Genomic DNA, 19,110 nt, shown 5'->3' with positions numbered 1-19,110 from the left:
TTACAGAAACTGAAGTGAGACGTGTTTTCAGGTGGGCTACGTGTTGAGCACTTGTAAGGCTCGAAAGTAAAATCCAGAGGGTCTGACACAGTAGATCAGGGTGGGACTGGAGAATCTGCGTGTTTAACCATTTCCCAGGTGGTGCTGACGCCGCTGGTCCAGGGACCACACTTGGAGAACCGCTGCCTCAGACGACGAGAGAGCTTCCACAGGGACTTAAGGAGCACCTGTTGAGACTTTGGTTCTGTTCTCAGATTCCTCAGACTGGAAACCCAGAGAAGATACGCTGCATTGGCAGCGGTCCCGCAGAGCCAGGGCCTCCCTTGCTGCTATCGACGGTGCTCTTGAGTGACGTGGGTCTTCACATCGTGAGTCCGATGGTTTATTTGGGGCTTTGGAGGTTGGAGGAGGAAGAGCCTCAGAGGTGATGCTTTAAGAGCAGATATCCCAAGCAAGATGCTTGTCACTCTTTGCTCACTTCTGCCCCCTCCACCCTCCATCAACCATTGTGCTTCCTTCTAATCAGCCCTGAGTTTCCCTAGTCTGTCCCTCAGCCTCAGCCTCCAGCCAATCTCTGCCTGGATTGCAGGAGGGGTATCTTCCCTAGCCAGCCCTCTAGACAATGGACACCCAAAAAGTTCACTTTCAGGAACAGGAAGACTTCCTGCTTTTTCCTGAGCACGGTGGTAAGGGGCCCCACTTGGCAGTGCCACCATCCCTTCCCTGGGTTCAGTAGTTCCACCCCCGTCTGGAAGGAGAGAGCATTGCACCTATCAGCCCAGAACAAATGCAGAAGATGGAACTCTGCTTAAGGGCAATCACAACTGAGATTTTCAGCACTTCTAAAGCATTTCCATTTTCTAACCTCTCGAGAGGCTACTACCTCTGTCTCCATCAGCCTATCCACGGCCTTCCCAGGAATTCCATCCCATTAGAGAGGAAAGACATCCTGTCCACCTAGGTCCCCCTTGCCCATCCGCCCAAGAAGGAAAAACACTTTTCTTTTAAGGACTTAATAACTAAATTAAATGGAGTTGTAAGGGATGTCCAAGATCAAACATAAAGAAGCCACAGAGGGTCAAAACACCTAGCGTTGGTCCCTGTTCTGCTCCAAGACACCCAGATACCCTCTCTGCCCTCTTTTAATCCCCAAGGATACAGAGCATCGAAAAGCACCTTCTCTTGTCCAGAGACACCATGTTTCCATGAAAATACCTCAACCCAGAGCCTTTCATTTTGGTCAGAAAGGAAGTTTAGGGCAGATCAGGAACGGTGAACTATGGTGACATTGTGCTGCCTTCTCATCTGAGGTGGGAACATTCCTCATGGGCACTTGAAAAGGGTCTTTGAGAGCCATGGAGAAGCAGAACGCTGGCTGCAGCAAAGACCTCAATTTCCACTAAGTCTCTGCTGGGCGCTTTAAGATTTATATAATTTGCAATACACATTTATTAGCAATAATTGGTTTAGTTCTGTAACACAAAGGTAGGGCTTGCCTTTATGTCTTCAAATACCAACTTCCTCCCACCTTCGAGGTAGAGATAGTTTGTTAAACCTTCCTCTGTGCTGGCTCTATACTTCAAGCACCCTTCAGTTCTGACACATATCATCCTGCAATATACTATTGTTTACCTGTATGTTTCTTCATCATCTGGAGATGATCAACTCCTCCTGGCAGGAATCGGACTCATCTCTAGTTCCTTAACCAGTCCTGGCTCGGAGTGGGCAGTCAGTCATATCTGCATTGAACTGAACCATTCTCAGACTTTCATAGGTAGAGACATATGTCTGTGGGGTAGATTTAATGCTGCCCCAGGCAGTGCTGATTTATTATGCCACAGTTCATTTCAGAAATACTATTATACACGATATTGAAGGAGTCACAGAATGGCTTCCCTGATGCTAAGACAGCTTACAGAGTTTCCTGTGATGGATTCACTTGTTTTCTCAGAGTTCTAACTGACTAACTGGTTTTCCTCCTTGCTACTGCTATTGTTTAACTTGCTCGAATGGTTACGTGCTTAGCAACCCAACCCTGATTTACACTCTTCCCTAAACAACTTGTATCCAAAACCCAGAGGCTGTTTTCCAGAAAGGTCACAGAACGATAACCTTGAAGGAATGGCCAGGGCCTCCAAAAGCCCTTGTGACACCAGTGGGGTCAGACCTGACAACGCCAAGGCCTCGGGACCAGAAATTCCCAACACAAGATAAACTTCAGTAAAAGCCTCTACTGTTCCTTATCACTGATGTGCTCGGTCCCGTCTGCCTATATAATCACCAAGTCCCAGCCCTGGGATGGAGGCACAGTCTCTAAGGCATGAGCCCGCTGCAGTGAAGTGGCTCTCTTCTTTGCTCCCAAGACTCTGTCTCCACGTTTGAATTCGCTTTCTGGGGTGCAGAGGCTGATTTTCTGGCAACCATATGCATGAGTAGCATGCCGTTAATTTACGTTTTCCTATGGTCAGACACCTGGTAGCGTCCACAGCAACCCTAACAGGATTTTCTGTACTGATGGAAATAGCCTATGTCTGCGCTGCCCAGTACAGTAGCCCCTTGTTTTCTGAAGCTGATAAACTCTTGAAATGTGGCTAGTGAGACTAGAAAGTGAATTTTAATATAATTTTATTTTTATTGATTTAAATGTAAATAGCCACGTGTAGCTAGCTAGTGGCTACCTTAGCAGAAAACAGAGGTCTATGATATGCTATTTTAATGCTCTCACCCAGAAGGCAAATTCAACTTACTTCAGAGAGAAGCCTGGCAATCTGGTGTCTGCTGGGCAGAGGAGTTCCAAGTGGGCGGTGGGTGGGTGGGGTCATCAGCTGAGGCACAGAGAAGTGTTTTTTGTCAGTAACACTGTTTAGAATTACTGCATGGTGATAATAAAAAGCAGACTAACTTTGAGTTTTATTATTATTTTTAAACTCTTTATAGACAATGCATCCAGCCCTTGCCAGCACCCAGAGGGGACCACTCCCACCACTACCCCTGATAGGGCACCATCTTTAGTCTTTGAGTTTCTTCTTGACCTCACAATGAGACAGGAGGGAAGGGGCAGGGCACAACCATTAAAAGAATGATACAGCTATTGAGGATAGGACATAAACTGGTTAGAACCAACCAGGCCCAAGATGGCGGAAGATTCAAATCCTAGTAGACTGTGAGCCTCATTATAGGCTCATTGTAATACTTTAGCTGCTAAGTGACACACCCGCGGGCACCATGACAGTTCCAAGGCTACAAAAGGCCGAAGAGTGGGCCGTGCTCCAATTCCAGGAAATCCCCGCCCCTTCCTCAAACAGAAGGAAAAATATTCCTACTTGTTAGGACATTAATTACTGAGCCCATAAAAATGGAGCACTCCCACCCCCCTGGGCTGGATGACCCATGCCCTGGGGCCGCCTCTTGCCTTCTGAGATGGTCCACACTCTGTCTATGGAGTATATGTCTCTCTGAATAAACCTACTTTCTCCACTATTGCTCGCTCTTGAATTCTTTCTTGTGTGAAGCCAAGCACCCTCACTCGGTGGGGTGCGTCTTGTCATAGCCATCCTCTTGTGCCCCATTTTTCCTAATGCGATTTGGGAAAGGAGGACAGGTAAACAGGCACGCTCTGCCACCCATCTTGAGCAGGAAATTTCATTATTACTCTTACTATTGACAGGCAAGAAAAAATTCCTGACACCGAGAATACAGCAAATGAGATGGGGCGCTACCCATGTGAAGTTCCCCTAAGCTGAGAGATCCTACCTGATGTCAGCAGACTCAACTCAACTGCTGATTCACCACAGCTGCACGGCTCAAAGTGAGCATCCGGGGGTGGGAAGGGATAAATCAGGGAGTTTGAGACTTGCAAAAGTTAACCACTATATATATAAAAATAGATAAAAAACAGATTTCTTCTGTATAGCACAGGGAACTAGATTCAATATCTTGTAATAGCCTTTAATGAAAAAGAAAATGAAAACAAATATATGTATGCATATGCATGACTGGGACATTGTGCTGTGCACCAGAAACTGACATATTGTAACTGACTCTTCTTCAATAAAAAAAGAATGAAATAATGCCATTTGCAGCATCAGTGAACCTAGAGATTTTCATAGTCAGTGATGTAAGTCAGAAAGAGTAATGCAAATTTGGTATAACACTTAAGATGTGGTATCTAAAATATGATAGAGATGAACTTACTTACAAACATAAACAGAGTCACAGACATAGAAAACAAACATTTTTACCAAAGGGGAAATGGGATCGGGGAAGGACACTTTAGGAGTTTGGAATTAGCAGATACAAATTTCTATACACAAAACAGATAAAAAACAACATCCTACTGTATAGCAGAGGGAACTACATTCCGTATTTTATAATGGGGGGAGGATACAGCTCAGTGGTAGAGTGCATGCCTAGCATGCATGAGGTCCTGGGTTCAGTTCCTCGTACCTCCACAAAATAAATAAATAAACCTAATTACCCCCAACACCGACACCGACACCGACACCGACACACACACACACACACACACACGGAAAAAAGAAACAAACAAAAACATCCTCAATAACTGAGAACAGAAACAGAAAAGAAAAGAAAACCTGATGTCCCTGAAAGTGCTCCCTGATTTCAGGGCAGAGGAATGTAATACTGGACTAGAAGGTACACACCCTGTGACCTCAGAGGGCCCTCCCACGTGAGGGCGCTCAGGAAGCCTTGGCACGGGCCTCCAGCCCAGGAGCAGGGGCAGAGGGCCTTGGAGGGGTTTCCTTGGGGGCCATGGTTTTCTTTTTTCAAAAAAAAAAAAGTCTATACTAACAATTTGACAAGGACTACTGATGTGTCTTCAAATATTGGATTCTAATGAGAGCTTTTGCATGCCTTAGTAAGTCAGTGAAGACCACATTTAAAAAGAGAATTTCTAGGGCTCCTGCTATTTCAATAGTAAGTAGCTTGAAGACAGGGATGGTTTTATTAATTCAAAATGTGAAAAAGTGTGCGGCCTTCCAGTCCCAGGAGTAAGTCATTCACACATGAAAGCCCAGAACAGGTTCAGGTGTCTCTGAGTCATTCAAAGGCGGGTCACAATGAGGGCCTTGTCCTGTGGGGGCTTGGCCCTCAGTGGGAAGAGCTCTTTCTGCACAGAGTTCAGGGATGTGGCAGGGGATGCACATTCTCAAACAAGGATGAGGATGAAGACCCTCAGCATCCATGGAGTGTGTGTCCTTGTGTCCTTTATGTTCTCCTTTTCAAGTTGCACCAGATTGTTAAGTACAGAGTTTTCAACCTCTTGAATATACAAATGAGCTGAGGTCTCCTAGGTTAAATATGGATAACCTGAGCTGTGGGAGTATCATGCAACAGTCACACGCCCTCCTTCACAGACGCCCTGAGAGCACAGCCCTCACCATGGATTGCAGCTGAAGAATCCTCCCCCTGGTGGCAGTGGTTACAAGTCAGGGGCTCCTTAGTCTCTGGGATGAGGAGGGATCCAGGACCCGTCAACTAGTGCTCATCCAGCTCTGCCTCTTGTGCACAGGCGTCCACCTGCAGGTCCAGCTGCTGCAGTCTGGGGCTGAGCTGAGGAAGCCTGGGGCTTCAGCAAAGGTCTCCTACAAGGCTTCCTGATACACTTTCGCCAGCTACAACGTGCACTGGGTGGAGCAGGCCCCTGGAGAAGAGCTTGAGTCAATGGGATGAACTGACTTCAAAGACGGTGCCACAAGCTATGCAGAGAAGTTCCAGGGCAGGGTCACCTTGACCAAGGACACGTCCACCAGCACAATCGACATGAAGGTGAGCCCTCTGATATCCAAGGACATGGCTATGTACTCCTGTGTGAGAGACACAGTGAGACAAACCACATCTTGAGTGTGTCAGGAACCCTGAGGGACAAGGAGACTGTGCAGGGGGAGGGGACACAGGGATGACGGGGTTAAAGGCTTCCTTTGAAAATGGGGTTGGAAACATGTGTTCCCTGTGATGTTCCATACAAGAAATGCCCTGTAAGCAAAACTTAGGGAGTGAGGAGAAGCTAAAGGAATTAATGTAGATACAAGCATCCCCATGAAGTTTTTGTGTGGACTTAAGTCTGTAAGTGATTTGAGGAGCTACATTAGAGCACAACTACCCCATCAGATGGAAAGTCCAGGTTTATCTCCGCAGAAAAGTGCTAAGACGTCTTCAGGTGGTTTAGTCACTTTGCATTCCCACCATAAGTGACACAGGGAACTCACTGTGACTAAAAATAAAGCATAATCTTCCCCCTTTGCAAAGAAATTACAAGTATAAAAGAAAATCATGTTGCAAAGATGCCTCCATACCAGGAAGAGAAATACATCTGCCAAGAAGTCTGGTTTTTTTCATGATGACTGATATCCACCACTTTGGGATAAATGCATGAACAAAGTGAGAATTTCAAAAAAGATAGAATATTTAAGGAAGTACCAAACAGAAACTACAGAGCTATAGCATAAAATAACTACACTGAAAAATTCAGTAGAGAGGTTTAATAGCATATTAGACAAAGCATAAGGAAAAATCAGTGAATTTAAAGGCAGGGCAGTGAACTACATTCAATCAGTGGTGCAAAAATAAATGAAATAGTAAACATTGCTAGAGGGACATACGAGACATTATCAAGTGGAACAAGGTGTAGATTATACAGGTTCTAGAAGAAGAAAAGAGGGAGAAGAGGGCAGAAAGAGTTGTTTGTTTGTTTGTTTGTTTTTAATGGTTGAAAACATTTCTAACATGAAGGAAAAAAGAAATACCAGATCCAGGAAGCCCAGGTAGTTTGAAATAAGATGAATCTAAAGAGACCCACACCAAAGCAAATTAAAATTAAATTATCAAAAGTTAAAGCAAGGGGAAAACTGTAAAAGCAAGAAGAGAAAAGTGACTTGTTATGTACAAGGAAACCCCATAAGACAATCAGCAGAGTATTTAGCAGAAACTTTGAGGGTTTGAAGAAAAGAAAAAGAAAGCCCTCCCAACCAAGAATGCTCTACCCAGCAAAGTAGTCCTTCAGATCTGCAGGCAAGGGAAGAGTTTTGGAGACAAGCAAAGGCTGAAAAGAGGTCGTCAACACTAGAGCAACCTTACAAAAATTCTTAGAGAAAAATGTTCATGCCAAAACATTGCTAATTAGTATCAGGAAAACGTGTGAAAGTATACATCTCAATGGCAAAGGAAAATGTATGGCTAAGTTCGGAATACGCTAATGTTGTACTAGTGATGGGTAAATCACTTATAAATCTAGCATGGGGGCTGTAGACAGAAGTGGTAAGATTAACTATAAGTGCATAAAGTAGCAAGGATAAAAAGGTGACAACTGTGATATCAGAAACATAAAATATGAGAGAGACAGTGAGAATGAAGAGCTCTAGTATGCATTCAAATCTAAGAAGTTATCATCTTAAAATAGACTGACATAAGTGTAAGGTATTTCACACCAGCCAGACAGCAACCAAAAAGCAAAAAACTTATAATCAATACGCAGAAGATAAAGACAAAAGAATCAAACATACCACTACAGAAAAATCTTCAAATCCCCAAAGGAGAGGAAAAGAAGTTAGCAACAAATGCAGTGCGGAAGAGCCGGGAAACAATGAACAAGAGAGCAACACGAGTTTGCAGTTATCCATGGTTACCTTAAACTTGCATGGGCTAAATTCTCATCAAAAGATACTGAGTGGTACACAGACACAGAAAACAACCTAGGGCTACCAAAGTGGAAAGGGGAGGGGGGAAGGGATAAATTAGGTGTTTGGGATTAACAAATACACACTACTATACATAAAATAGATTAAAAACAAAAAAACAACCAAGGACCTACTGTATAGCACAGTAAATTATATTCAATATCTTACAATAACCCATATCTCATAATGGAAGAGATTCTTAAGATATATATATATTAGAATATAATATAATATACATTATATTATATATAATATATATAATCTGAATAACTTTGCTGTACACTTCAAACTAACACAACATTGAAAATCAACTATACTTCAGTTAGAAAAAGAAGCTCTGAAAAGAAAAGATACTGAATAGCCAAATAAATAGAAGACCTGGCTATATCCTGCCAATACAAGTTTCACTTCAGTTCTTAGGTGCACACAAATTAAAAGTCAAGTGATGGAAAAAGATATTTCATGCAAATGGAAAACAAAAGAAAGCAGGGAAAGTTATATTGATATCAGACAAAAGAATGCTTTGAGCCTAAAACTGTAATGAAAGACAAAGAAGGTCAGCCTATAACGAAAAAGGGTCACCCCAAGAACAGGATATAACATTTGTAAATACTTATGTACCCAACATAGGGGCACATGAATATTAAGCAAATATTAACAGACCTGTAATGAGACATAGGCATAAATGCAGTAACAGTAGGCAACTTTAAAATCTCACCTTCAAGAATAGATTATCCAGATTAAAAAAGGCAATGAAGAAACAATGCTCTTGAACCACACGTGAGACCATACGGACTCACCAGACCCTCACAGAGCATTCCACCTGAGAACAGGAGGATGCACGTTCTTCTCAAGCACATGTGGAACATTCTCCAAGGTGAATTAATTGTATGTTAGGTTACAAAACAAGTCTCAATAAATATAAGAAGACTGAAATCACATTAAGCATTTTCTTTCTGATCACAGATACAAAACTAGAAAACAATTACAAAAATAAAACTAGAAAAGTTACAAATATTTGAGATTAAAACACATGCTACTAAACGGTCAGTGGGTCAAAGAAGACAGAAAAGAGAGATCAAAAAAATCTAGAGACAAATAAAAATGGAAATTCAGAACTCCAAAATATGGGACTCAGCAAAAGCAGTTCCTAGAGGAAACTTCGTAACAATAAATACCTACTTCAAGAAACAGAAAAGATCTCCAATAAACAAAGAAATTTTACAAAGAATTAGTATTTCCCTGGAACATCCAGGAGGAAGGCAGCCCTGCCAATACCTTGATTTTAGCTCAGTGAGACCCATTTTGGACTTCTGACTTTCGGAATAAATTTGCACGGCCTCAGCTTTGTGGTAATTTGCTATAGCAGCCACAGCCAGCCAGTACACCGGCGCATGCTTTCACCTGCCTTGCGGCCTCCTGCAAACACAGAATGAAATAAGGAAGAAACCTAAAACAACAACAACAACAACAAAAAACCCAAAGTAATTTTACACATCAAGGCCTAGAAAGAGAAAAGAAAACTAAGCCCAAAGGTAATAGGAGATAGGAAGTAACAAAGAGTTGAGAGGACAGAAATGAAATAGAAACTAAAAAGACAACAGAAAAGATCAGAACGGAAATAGACAAACCTTCAGGTAGACTCACCAAGAGAGGACTCAAAATAAATAAAATTAGACACAAAAGAAGAGATGCTATAGCTTGTACTACAAATATACAGAAGATCACGAGAGCCCACTATGAACAATTTTCACCAACAGAGTGGATAACCCAGGAAAAAACTGGTGAGTCCTTTGACTCTTAGATCAACCAAGGTTGAATCAATAAAAAAAAAAAAACCCCAGAAAATCCAAAAGACACCAAAATGAGTGAGAAGATTGAATTGGTGATCAAAAACATTAAAACAAAAGAAAATTTTAGGACCAGATGGCCTTACTAATGGATTCTACCCAACAGTTTAAAAAGAGTGAATACCAGTCTTTTATGAACTCTTCCAATACTAGAAGATGGAATTTTTTTTTTGTTCTTTGGTTTTTGTTTTACCAATTTTATAAGGCCAGCATTATCCTGATTCCAAAACCACAAAGGACACTACTAGAGAAAAAAAAAAAAAAGTACAAGCCAATACACTGGTGAATATGGATGCATGAATTCTCAGCAAACTAAATTCACCAAACTGTTACACAGACCAAACACCATCAAATGGGATTTCTTCCAGTGATGGTGATTCCATATGATCATCTCAATAGATGTAGAAAGAAAAAAAAATCCATTTATGGTAAACACTCTTAAAAAATGGGTAAAAAGGAAATATCTCTCAACATAACCAAGGCACATTTGATCAACTCAAAGGTAACTTTATACTCCACAGCTAAAAGCTAAAAGTGTTTTCTTCTAAAATCAGAAACAGGACAAAAAAGCCCACTCTCACCACTTACGCTCCACACGGCACTGGAAATTTTAGCCAGAGTAATTAGACAAGGTAAACAAAATATATACAAATTAGAAAGAGAGAAAGAAAACTGTCTTTATTTTCAGAAGACATGATATTATTTATAGAAAACCCTGAAGGCCCGATCAATAAGTTGTGAAAATGAATAAACCATTTCAGGAAAGTTGTGGAATACAAAATTAATATACAAAGTCAACTTAGTTTCTATATGATAACAACAAACCTTCAGAACTAAAAATAAAGAAAACCATACTTTTACAATTTCATTAAAAAGTATAAAATACCCAAGAATAAATTTAACCAACTATGTGAAAGATCTGAACACTGCAATGTTATTAAACATCCATGAAAGAAACTGAAGACACAAACAAATGAGATCTTTTGTGCTCATGGAATGGCTCCCCCCTGGATGCCAGAGTCCCTGATAGGCACATCTATCTAATTTTCTGGTGGAATTCCAGTGAATGCAACATTCAACCTCCTGGTCTCTCCAGAGTGTCATAGTTTACACTAGGTGGGAGCTGAACCCACATCACAATCACCCACAGCCACTCCAGAAGGGGACAGACGATGCTGGCTGGGAGCAGCCCTCTGTTACCCTGAACCCATTTCAGGTTACCTAGAGGGAGAGGACAATCCCAGTGTGCAAGAGCACTCACTTAGAGAATGTCCTCAATCTGTCCCTAAGGAAGCCCGTGGCAACTATTGTTAACACTGGGACCAGCAAACACAGGTCCAGACCCAGCTGCTGTCCCACATCTCCTCCGCTGGCCGAAGTCCCAGGCTTGGTTTGCTCACTGAGAGTTTACAAAATATTAGAGGACACAAACAAATGATTTTTGAAGATTTTTTCAGTGAGCTGATCAGCGACCTATCAGAGACCTGAGGTGGAGACGTCCATGCCTCTTGACCACCCCCGATATGTGCAAGTCCTCCAGTGTCTCTTCAAGGGTCCTAGAACGTGAAATTCAGCTTTGCCATCTTAACTGACTTAATCACAGGGTTTACTTCTGTATTGCCTATGGCCGTACAGGGCTTGGGAGGCTGGTTTATCATTTATTTTGTACCTTCTGTCACTTCCTGCACTGTGGAGGTCTTGATAACTTTATACTTCTGGCTATGCCAAACAGGAATGCAGCTATGAAGGCATACATGTGACCGAAGATCACTGTCAAATACACCACTGATTCTTGGCTTTGTTTTACTGACCACATCATTCTTCGCGGGAGTCCTTTATCTCTGCTCCACCAGCACCTTTGTTTACACAATACGGAGGATCCCAGCCTACATGGCAATGACAGTTCCTTCTATTGTTGCAAATTCCTTTAAAACTGCATTTCTCAGGGTTACAATCATATGTTATTGCAACTGTCGATTGAAATAAATGCACTGCCTAAAAGTAGAGAGTTGTTTTATTTGGTGGGAAGACTCGAGCAGGAATGACAGCCTCTCAGATCGCTCTGAGGGACTGCTCCTAAGAGGTAGGGGAGGAGCTAGGATATACAGGAGTTTTACAACAAAGAGCAGGTAGTCGGAACATTAAAAGATTACTTATTATCGGAAGAAAACAAGGCTTCTCATGTTAAAGAATTTAGCACTTTTCTATGTATGGGAGGAAGCAGACATTTGGGCTCATTGGCTTCATTCCTTTAACAAGCACCTAGCTATTTAGGGCCAGTGTCCTTTCTTGTTCTGAGTTCCCTCAGAGGGCACCACTGTGAGTGGCTGCAGAGGTTGGGCTGCAGGCTTGCCCTCGCTGTGGGGTGGCAGCAGCCACTGATGACTTCATGGCTTCAGCATTCTTTGTTTGCTGATGTGGTTTGCGATATTTTTCCTTCACAATGGCAAACACACCATTGCCCCCAGATGCAGCCGCCCCCCCCACCTGTTGCTCCGAGTCTGATCAGGACCCTAGATCAACCCCCCTACCCCCCTGGTTTCAGGAAGTGCAGGGACAGGGGAAGTTGTGGGACAAGCCGGGGTTTGGGGGGGAACAGTGACCAAACCCAGAGTTGAGCTCCCACAAGGAATGGAGAGGTATGGGGTTAAAGAGGCAGCATCGGCCAAGTCCAAGGAGGGCCACTGCATGGATCCAGGTCCACAGAAACAAGCACAGAAAACTCTTAATGAAACAGTCAGGGGAACTTAGGCAGACTGAACACCCAGGCATCGATTTCACCATGGGTTTTAAAAGGAGCACACTTACGTGGTCCCGGGACACAGGCCGTTGCGGCTGCAGTGACAGGACGTCTCCGATTTGACTGAGAACCCTCCACAGGAGGACACACATGGGGTTCATTTTCCTAATAAAAGCTTTAAAAATTATGTAAGAGTGATTAAAAGAAGGACCTTAATGAAGAAAGTGAAAGGAAATACACTTACTGATCAAACTCGGGGTGGTTTGCCCTATCACTCGGGTTATATATCGTTTGCTGGTGACGTGTAGGTCAAGAAGCTGAACAGGGTGCTGGGGTCCCAGATCCTGGGGGCTGGCAGTTGGGGGCCAGAGGGCGGCTGCAAACCCCCTTCTGGAGGGTTACCCATCCCTCAGACTGTAAGTCCATGGGCCTCTGCAGGAGTGCCCAGCCCTCCTCCAGCTCCCCCTGGGGGCATCTTCAGCCCCAAGACATCACTTCATCAGCCTTCCAGGAAGTCTGAACCAGAGGCAGAGCAGAGTACTGTGGTTAAGGCCCTGTGTGCAGGGCCAGACCATCAGGCTCTTACCTCCTTTTCACTGTGTGCCTTTGGGCAAACCTTGACCTCTCTGTGCCTCAAAGTCCTCATCTGTAAAATGGGTGTCATGATGCACCCAGGACCCTCCTCACAGCAGGTCACTTGAGGTGTAAGTGGGACTGTGGCCTGGCACACAGCATCTGGCCTGTGGTCACTTGAGACCAATTCCATGGCCTCTGACACATGAACTGGGGGTCTGGCCACCAGGACTCAGCCTGGGGCAGCTCAGTGAAGTGCACTGAGTGCCTGCTGTATGCACATGGAGGCTAAGGGAGACCCCAGCCTGGGGTTCCCCAGACCTGTGTCCTGTGGGAAGAGACCCACAGCACGGACCTGGTGGGGACAATGTTACCAGCCCCCCTGCCCCCGCCACACTGATGTAGGAAAAATGGACGTGCAGCGTAAGGCAGCGTCCCAGGTCTCGGTTGAGCCCCTGGGACGTGCCCTGCCAAGTGTTGGTCCTTGGCTTCCTACAGTAAAGAATTCAAGAGTGAGCCACAGTTGAGTAAAGGTAGATTCATTTAGAGAGATAACATAGTGCAGAGAGCTTAGGCTGTTTCAGAAGGCAAGACGTTGGTGTCGCAGTATCACGTTCACATACACACCGTACGCGGAGAGAGCTGACGGCTACTCTAAATCCTCACTAAGTTACACAGTCTTACATAGCAAAGAAGAATGATAAGGGGAATGCTTAACAGGCAGCGTCTGGCTCAAGGTCAGAAGACCCTTTCTCTTTTGGTAAATCATGTTCGTGTTGGCACCAGAGAGCCTTACAGCTTATCAGGGCGGAATGTATGAGAAACAGCTGCTTCACAACGTTCTTCTCGGACTCAGGTGGCTGTGCCCGTCTTAGGTTCCCCCTTTGGGGATCTTACCCGTCATTGGCTAACCAGCCTTCTCACCTCTGAGTCTGCAGCTTTTTAGAACTTGTTTACCATTCCAGCCCAAGGCTCCTTCCTTTGTTCTCACAGTCGGAGGGCTACACAAGAGAAAGGCCAAGAGGTGTCGGAGTTGGGTGCTCAGGTTAGAGTAAAAGTAGGCACACACTCCACAGGCAGACTGCAGGCCGTTTCCGAAGAGGAGGGAACAAAAAGGGTAGCCACAAAGTGAGGTGCTGCCACTTTTTATGGTCTTGTGGTGGGAGGACCAGTCTAACTAGCCTGAGGAAGGGGCTGGGGTTCCCAGGAAGTGGGCCACTGCCCACTGTGGACCTCCTATGGTCAGCCTTGGAGCTGTCGTGACACCTGTGGGCATGTTACTCACCATAATGTATTACAAAGGGCGTATAATGAAGCTCAGGGTCTACTAGAAGTCAAATCTCCCATCGTCTTGAGCCTCAAGGCCTACTGGGGGTTGAATCTTCCACTGTCCTAGTGTTAACTGCTGTCATTCCTCAATGGCTGTGCCCTGCCCCCTTCCCTCCTGTCTCATTTCCCCCTCAGAGATTTTACTCCCATAATCTTATGGGGTTGCAGAGGGGCGAAGGTCTGTCTTCCGAAACTACTTCCAGGCTGAGTAGGGGCGTTGACCCTGCCTATCAGGGAGTAAAAATCTCTGAATGCCTAATCTAGGGGCCCAGGGGCAGGGCAGCCTTTCCTTTTTGCCTCTGAGGGCAGTCATGGGTGGAATCCTGCCATAGCCATCATCTGATGCGGGGCTTCTGGAACCCACTGTTTCCAGTGACTTCTGATGTATCTTCTTAAAGATGGAGCACCTTGTAACAGCAGCTTAACAGTCTATAATGACAAAGACTTATAAGGGATGGTTAAACATCTGTAACTGACAAAGAGAGACGTGTTTACAGTTAGTAGCACTATGACTGACCAAATTTAACTCAACATACCAAATACTCCTAGTTAATTTAATATCTACGATGCCTCAGGTTTCCTTGAAAACTTCTCAGAGTTAGCAGGAGCTACAAAGAACTTTTAGAATTTGTTAAATACTTAAAATCCTGATTATGCATGAAACTCTTTTTTAGTATTTCTTCTTAACAAAACTGTTTTACTGAGAATATACATCTTTTCCACTGCATACTAAGTACTTCTTATTTTAGGAGCTTTGATTGGATACATTTAAGCAATGTGAGCTGTTGTAATCACCACTACAGGATGCTATTTGTCTTTTTTACACAAGTACCTGAGGTCTTGTGTTGTCGAGCAGGACTAGCTCTCTCCTGGTTCCTCTTGGGGCCTGTAAGTTACAGGCTTTATTCTGGACAGATGGCCCCAACTAGCAATTCCTCGTAGCTTAACAAGAGCTGATACGTTCCCTTCCATTGTGGCTGCAGCTGGTCTTCAGGGACCCCTCCTTCCAAGGGTTTAGTAAGACAAAGTCCCCTGACTAGAGGGGGACTTCAACCTTTTCCTCGGCAGGACAGGGCAATGCTTTGCTTCCACGTTCGTGGAGGGCTCTTTGAACTTGGCTCAAGCTAACAATGTGGGAGACTAATCTATGGGCCTCCTCATCAAACAGGAAAGCTGAAGTTCAGATAGCCCTTCCATACATCATTTCAAATCGGCTAAGTTTTAAAATTCCCTTAGGGGCCGTCCTTATTCTTAGAAGGGCTATAGGCAGGAGGGGGACGCAGGTTTCTGAGGTTTCCTGGCACAGCTTAGCAGATGTTCTCTTTAGAACATGATTGGCTTTTTCTACCTTGCCTGAGGATTAGGGACTCCAGGAAGAGTGGAGGCCACAGTTAATACCCAGAGCAGAGGAAACCTGTTGAGTCACCTTGGCAGTGGAGGAGGGTCCATTATGACTCTGTAAGATTTTGGTAGCCCGAACCTCAGATTTTTTCTTTGAGCATAAATTTTGACACTTGTATTGCTTTTTCTGTTCTGGTGGGGAAAGCTTCTACCCATCCTGTCAAGGTGTCTATGGATCCCAACAGGTTATTTCCATCCCTTACAAAGGGGCATCTGGGTAAACTCCATTGGCCAGTCTTCCCCTGGATAAGTGCCTCGATGCCTTTTGGGCAGAAGTCTGGGAGGGCACAGCTCCAGACTCAAAAGCTGTGTCTGGTTTACTAGAGCGTAACCAGCTCTCCTTGTCCCATTCTGTGTGAAGCCACTTCCATCAGTAACCCACTCTGCAGCGGGCTGCACAGGGGCTCCTCCCTGAGATCTGGGCGGTTAGAGTGCACTTGGCTCCATGGTCTCCACACAGGAGGCAATAAGGGATTCTTGGGATGCGGGATCTGGCATTAGAGTGGCCAGAAGTGAAACCTGACAAACTGTAAGAGTGCTGTCTGGGGAACCAAGTACTCGCCCACCTGTCGGCCAGTGGTGTCCTTCTGTCTCTAAGACTCCCTATACCTGGTTGGGGGTTAGAACTTCCAGTGGCTGTCCCAGGGTGCTATTGGCCACATCTACTAACACAGCAGTGGCAGCTACTGTACTAAGACATCCTGGCCATCCAGTTGCCACCTGATCAAGGGACCTGCTGGTGAGTTTTGGGGCTTTCCTTATCATTTGGGTCGCCCTTCCCCCATCACTGTCTCCCACATCACCCATCACAGCAGAGATGGAGCCTCAGGGTAGTCAGATCTCTGGAACTGGGTGGGAGCACAGCCTTCCTCGCTGGAGGGAACCTTCACTCAGAACGAGCCTCCCCACGGGACGGGACTCCCTTACTCGGCCCAGACCTACCCTTGTGCAAAGGATCCTGGCCTGGCCCTGTTCTGAACCCCTGGGTTTCCTGTGGGGCCAGCAGGGGCCAGAGTGGCCCAGCTCCAGGCTGGGAAGAGCCCTTCCCCCCTCCCCCAGTGCCTGGGGAAGTAACACCACTGTAACTCGAGAGCCAACTTGGGAGAACAATTTCTTAGAACCTGGCCTGCCTCCCCTCCCCCGGCCCAACTGATGGTCCGCCCCAGTCGTCAGGAACCTGTTTACATAGAGATGGACCACCCCCAGAGTTCTGAACCGTCAGTTGTGGCCCAGAGAACCCTGGCCTCAGAGGCAGAGCTGTGGGCCCTGGCAGCCATGGGGGGCCTGCTCCCTGCCCCCAGGCCCACATCCCCACTGATGCTGGTGTGGCTGTGGTGCGCTCTGCTACTGGTTTGGGAAAGCCTGACTCTGGTGTTTCCCTGGTGTCTGTGCTGGGGCTGGTGTTTCTACTACGGAGAAGGTATATGTCCCAAAGTGGGGAGATAACAGGCGAGGCGTGCTCTTCCCACGACGAAGACTCTACAACAAACCGAGAGTGCTGGACCCATGACCCAGGCCCATGGAGCTGGCAGGCTGCCCAGCGGGGGGGAGGCCAGCCCTCCCTTCTTACAGACTTCGTGCTTCTCGTCTACGAACACAACCTGAGGAAGTCATCATTTCAGGGCATTGCAGACTTTATGGAAAAGGCTCAGAAGAATCCACCTCCTGAAATCTCCCAAGTGACTGGTGAGAAAACAAGCGTCCAAGCACCTAAGAGGACTTGGAAGCAGCTTCAGCAGAGACGGAGGAATGACCTGAAGGAAAACGCTCTTTCTCCACAAACGCAGGCGGTGCTGGCCCAAGGTATCACCACATGGAAGCAGCGAGTCGAAGAGGAGGAGGGGAAAGAAAGGCTGGTGGGTGCGAACGCGCGGAGAGAGCGGGCCACGGAGGACAAGGCCACCAAGCTAAAGTCCCTGACTGAGCGCCTGCTGAGGGCCACCCCCCGGCCCAGGATCCTGGGACACAGCAGGGCGGACGGCAGTGCCAGAGGCCAGCAGGGCGCAGGGACGGCACACAGCCCCCCATCCGTCCCTTGGCCAGAAGGGGACCTCAGGTTGTCCGGGGTGACATCAGACTGTCCCATCCAGATCCTGAGCTGGAGCCTCAAGGAAGAGCCAGAGAAGTGGGGGAAGAAAAGTGGATGAGTGCACAGCTGGCAGGACAAACAGCCAGTCTACAGGAGGGGGAAGCAGGTCTGCGGCAAGAGAGCGCCCAGCTCGACAGTGAGATTCAGCAGCTGCGCCAGAGCCTCCAGATGCTGCCCGCAGTCCACGTGCATCACCTGACTCAGCTTCAGGACACATGGTGCCAGGACAAAACGTGCTGCTCAGAAGTGGAGAGGAAGCTGGCCGCCGCGAGCAGACAGGTGACCTCCATGCAGCTACTCCGCAGTGTCTACAAGCAGATGGCCGAGGCCCTGGGCCAGCACTGGGAGGAAACCCACCCCCCTACCATCGGAAGAGCCTCTTCATGGAGAAGAGAGCCCGGAAGAGCTGGATGGCAGCCGTTGGGACGGACAGAAAGCTCAAGGAGCTCAGAGAAGACAGCCAGCACCACAGGCAGGCGCTGCGGGTCCAGGGCAACCCCTGGCCCTTCCTGTGGGGCCCTGGTGCTCCGGCTGCCCTGGCCGCCACCACCAGGGGGCCAGAGGTGGGGGCTCCAGGAACCAGGCCTCCAGCAAGGACGACGGTCTACCCGTGAGGGCTCAGGGCTCCAGGGTCACCCTCAATTTTCTGTGGAAGAACAAGAGCCTCTAATTGGAAATCTTCTCCCACAAGTCCTTCTGATGCAGAGTCCCTGGGATGCAGCCTGCACGTGCACTGTGGACCAGAGGTGGACAACAGTCTTCTGCTTCGATTCCAGGGCACTTGCGGTGTAAGAAGACGCTGAGACTCAGGACACAACGTGAGACATGAAGCTGCTGTGTCTGCAAGGGGCTCGGGGAAGACGGCGCAGCAGGAGGCCAAGGCAGGAGGGCGTCGTTCTGGGCCCCCTGGGAGACTCTGACCCACTTTTTGCAGGTGGGGCCTAGACATCTGTATTTTCCCAAGTTCCCATGTGGGTTCTGTGTCCAGCAGGGATGGGGATACTGCCCAGGGCGTTGGTGTGGTTGTCCACTGATTCAGCGTTGGGGCCCTGTCTTTCCATGGCCCGTGTTCCAGACATTACAGTTTTTTCATTAAAAGGATTTACTTCTAGAACATCTTTGGGTACACAGCCTAATTGACTTAACGGTACTGAGAGTTCGCCTCTATACCCAGTCCTTACACACTCAAAACTTTCAACACTGGGAGAGGTGGCACATTCGTGACATCAGTGACTTACACATCACCACCACCCTGAGTTCACAGTCATACCCGGCAGGGCTCACTCTTGCTGCAGTGACTTCTGTGCATTTGGACAGAGGCACAGCAACCCGTGCAGGTGGAGAGAGGTTCTGCCGTTAGAGTAGCTGCCAGGTGTCCTCCCACAAGGCATGTCCACCGGGAAGAGCCTTCTGTGCTGCTGCCTGTCCCCT

The 19,110-nt window shown here is 46.6% G+C and overlaps 1 protein-coding gene across 7 annotated transcripts in view; it reads right to left on the bottom strand.

The window, feature by feature from the left end:
• Positions 1–19,110, bottom strand: part of LOC105088760 (glutathione S-transferase LANCL1) — a 76,565-nt gene that overhangs the window by 27,802 nt on the left and 29,653 nt on the right. For 2 of the 7 annotated variants that reach the window (XR_010382828.1, XM_064490621.1), the window contains one exon: positions 3,928–5,828. The exons of 3 other annotated variants lie outside the window; for them this stretch is intronic. Coding sequence is in view for 2 of the 4 variants with exons in the window: in XM_064490621.1 (XP_064346691.1) it covers positions 5,721–5,828 (108 nt within the window). In the remaining 2 variants the exon portion in view is untranslated. Of the gene's footprint in view, positions 1–2,681; positions 2,826–3,927; positions 5,829–12,355; positions 12,463–19,110 lie in introns of those variants that run through there. 2 more of the 7 variants (XR_010382829.1, XM_064490626.1) reach the window with 2 other exon arrangements.

The sequence above is a fragment of the Camelus dromedarius genome, chromosome 2 (genome assembly GCF_036321535.1).
Source record: "Camelus dromedarius isolate mCamDro1 chromosome 2, mCamDro1.pat, whole genome shotgun sequence".
Classification (NCBI taxonomy): Eukaryota; Metazoa; Chordata; class Mammalia; order Artiodactyla; family Camelidae; genus Camelus; species Camelus dromedarius.
The sequence above is the reverse complement of the archived record's forward strand: the minus strand, read 5'-3'. Positions and strand labels throughout refer to the sequence as shown.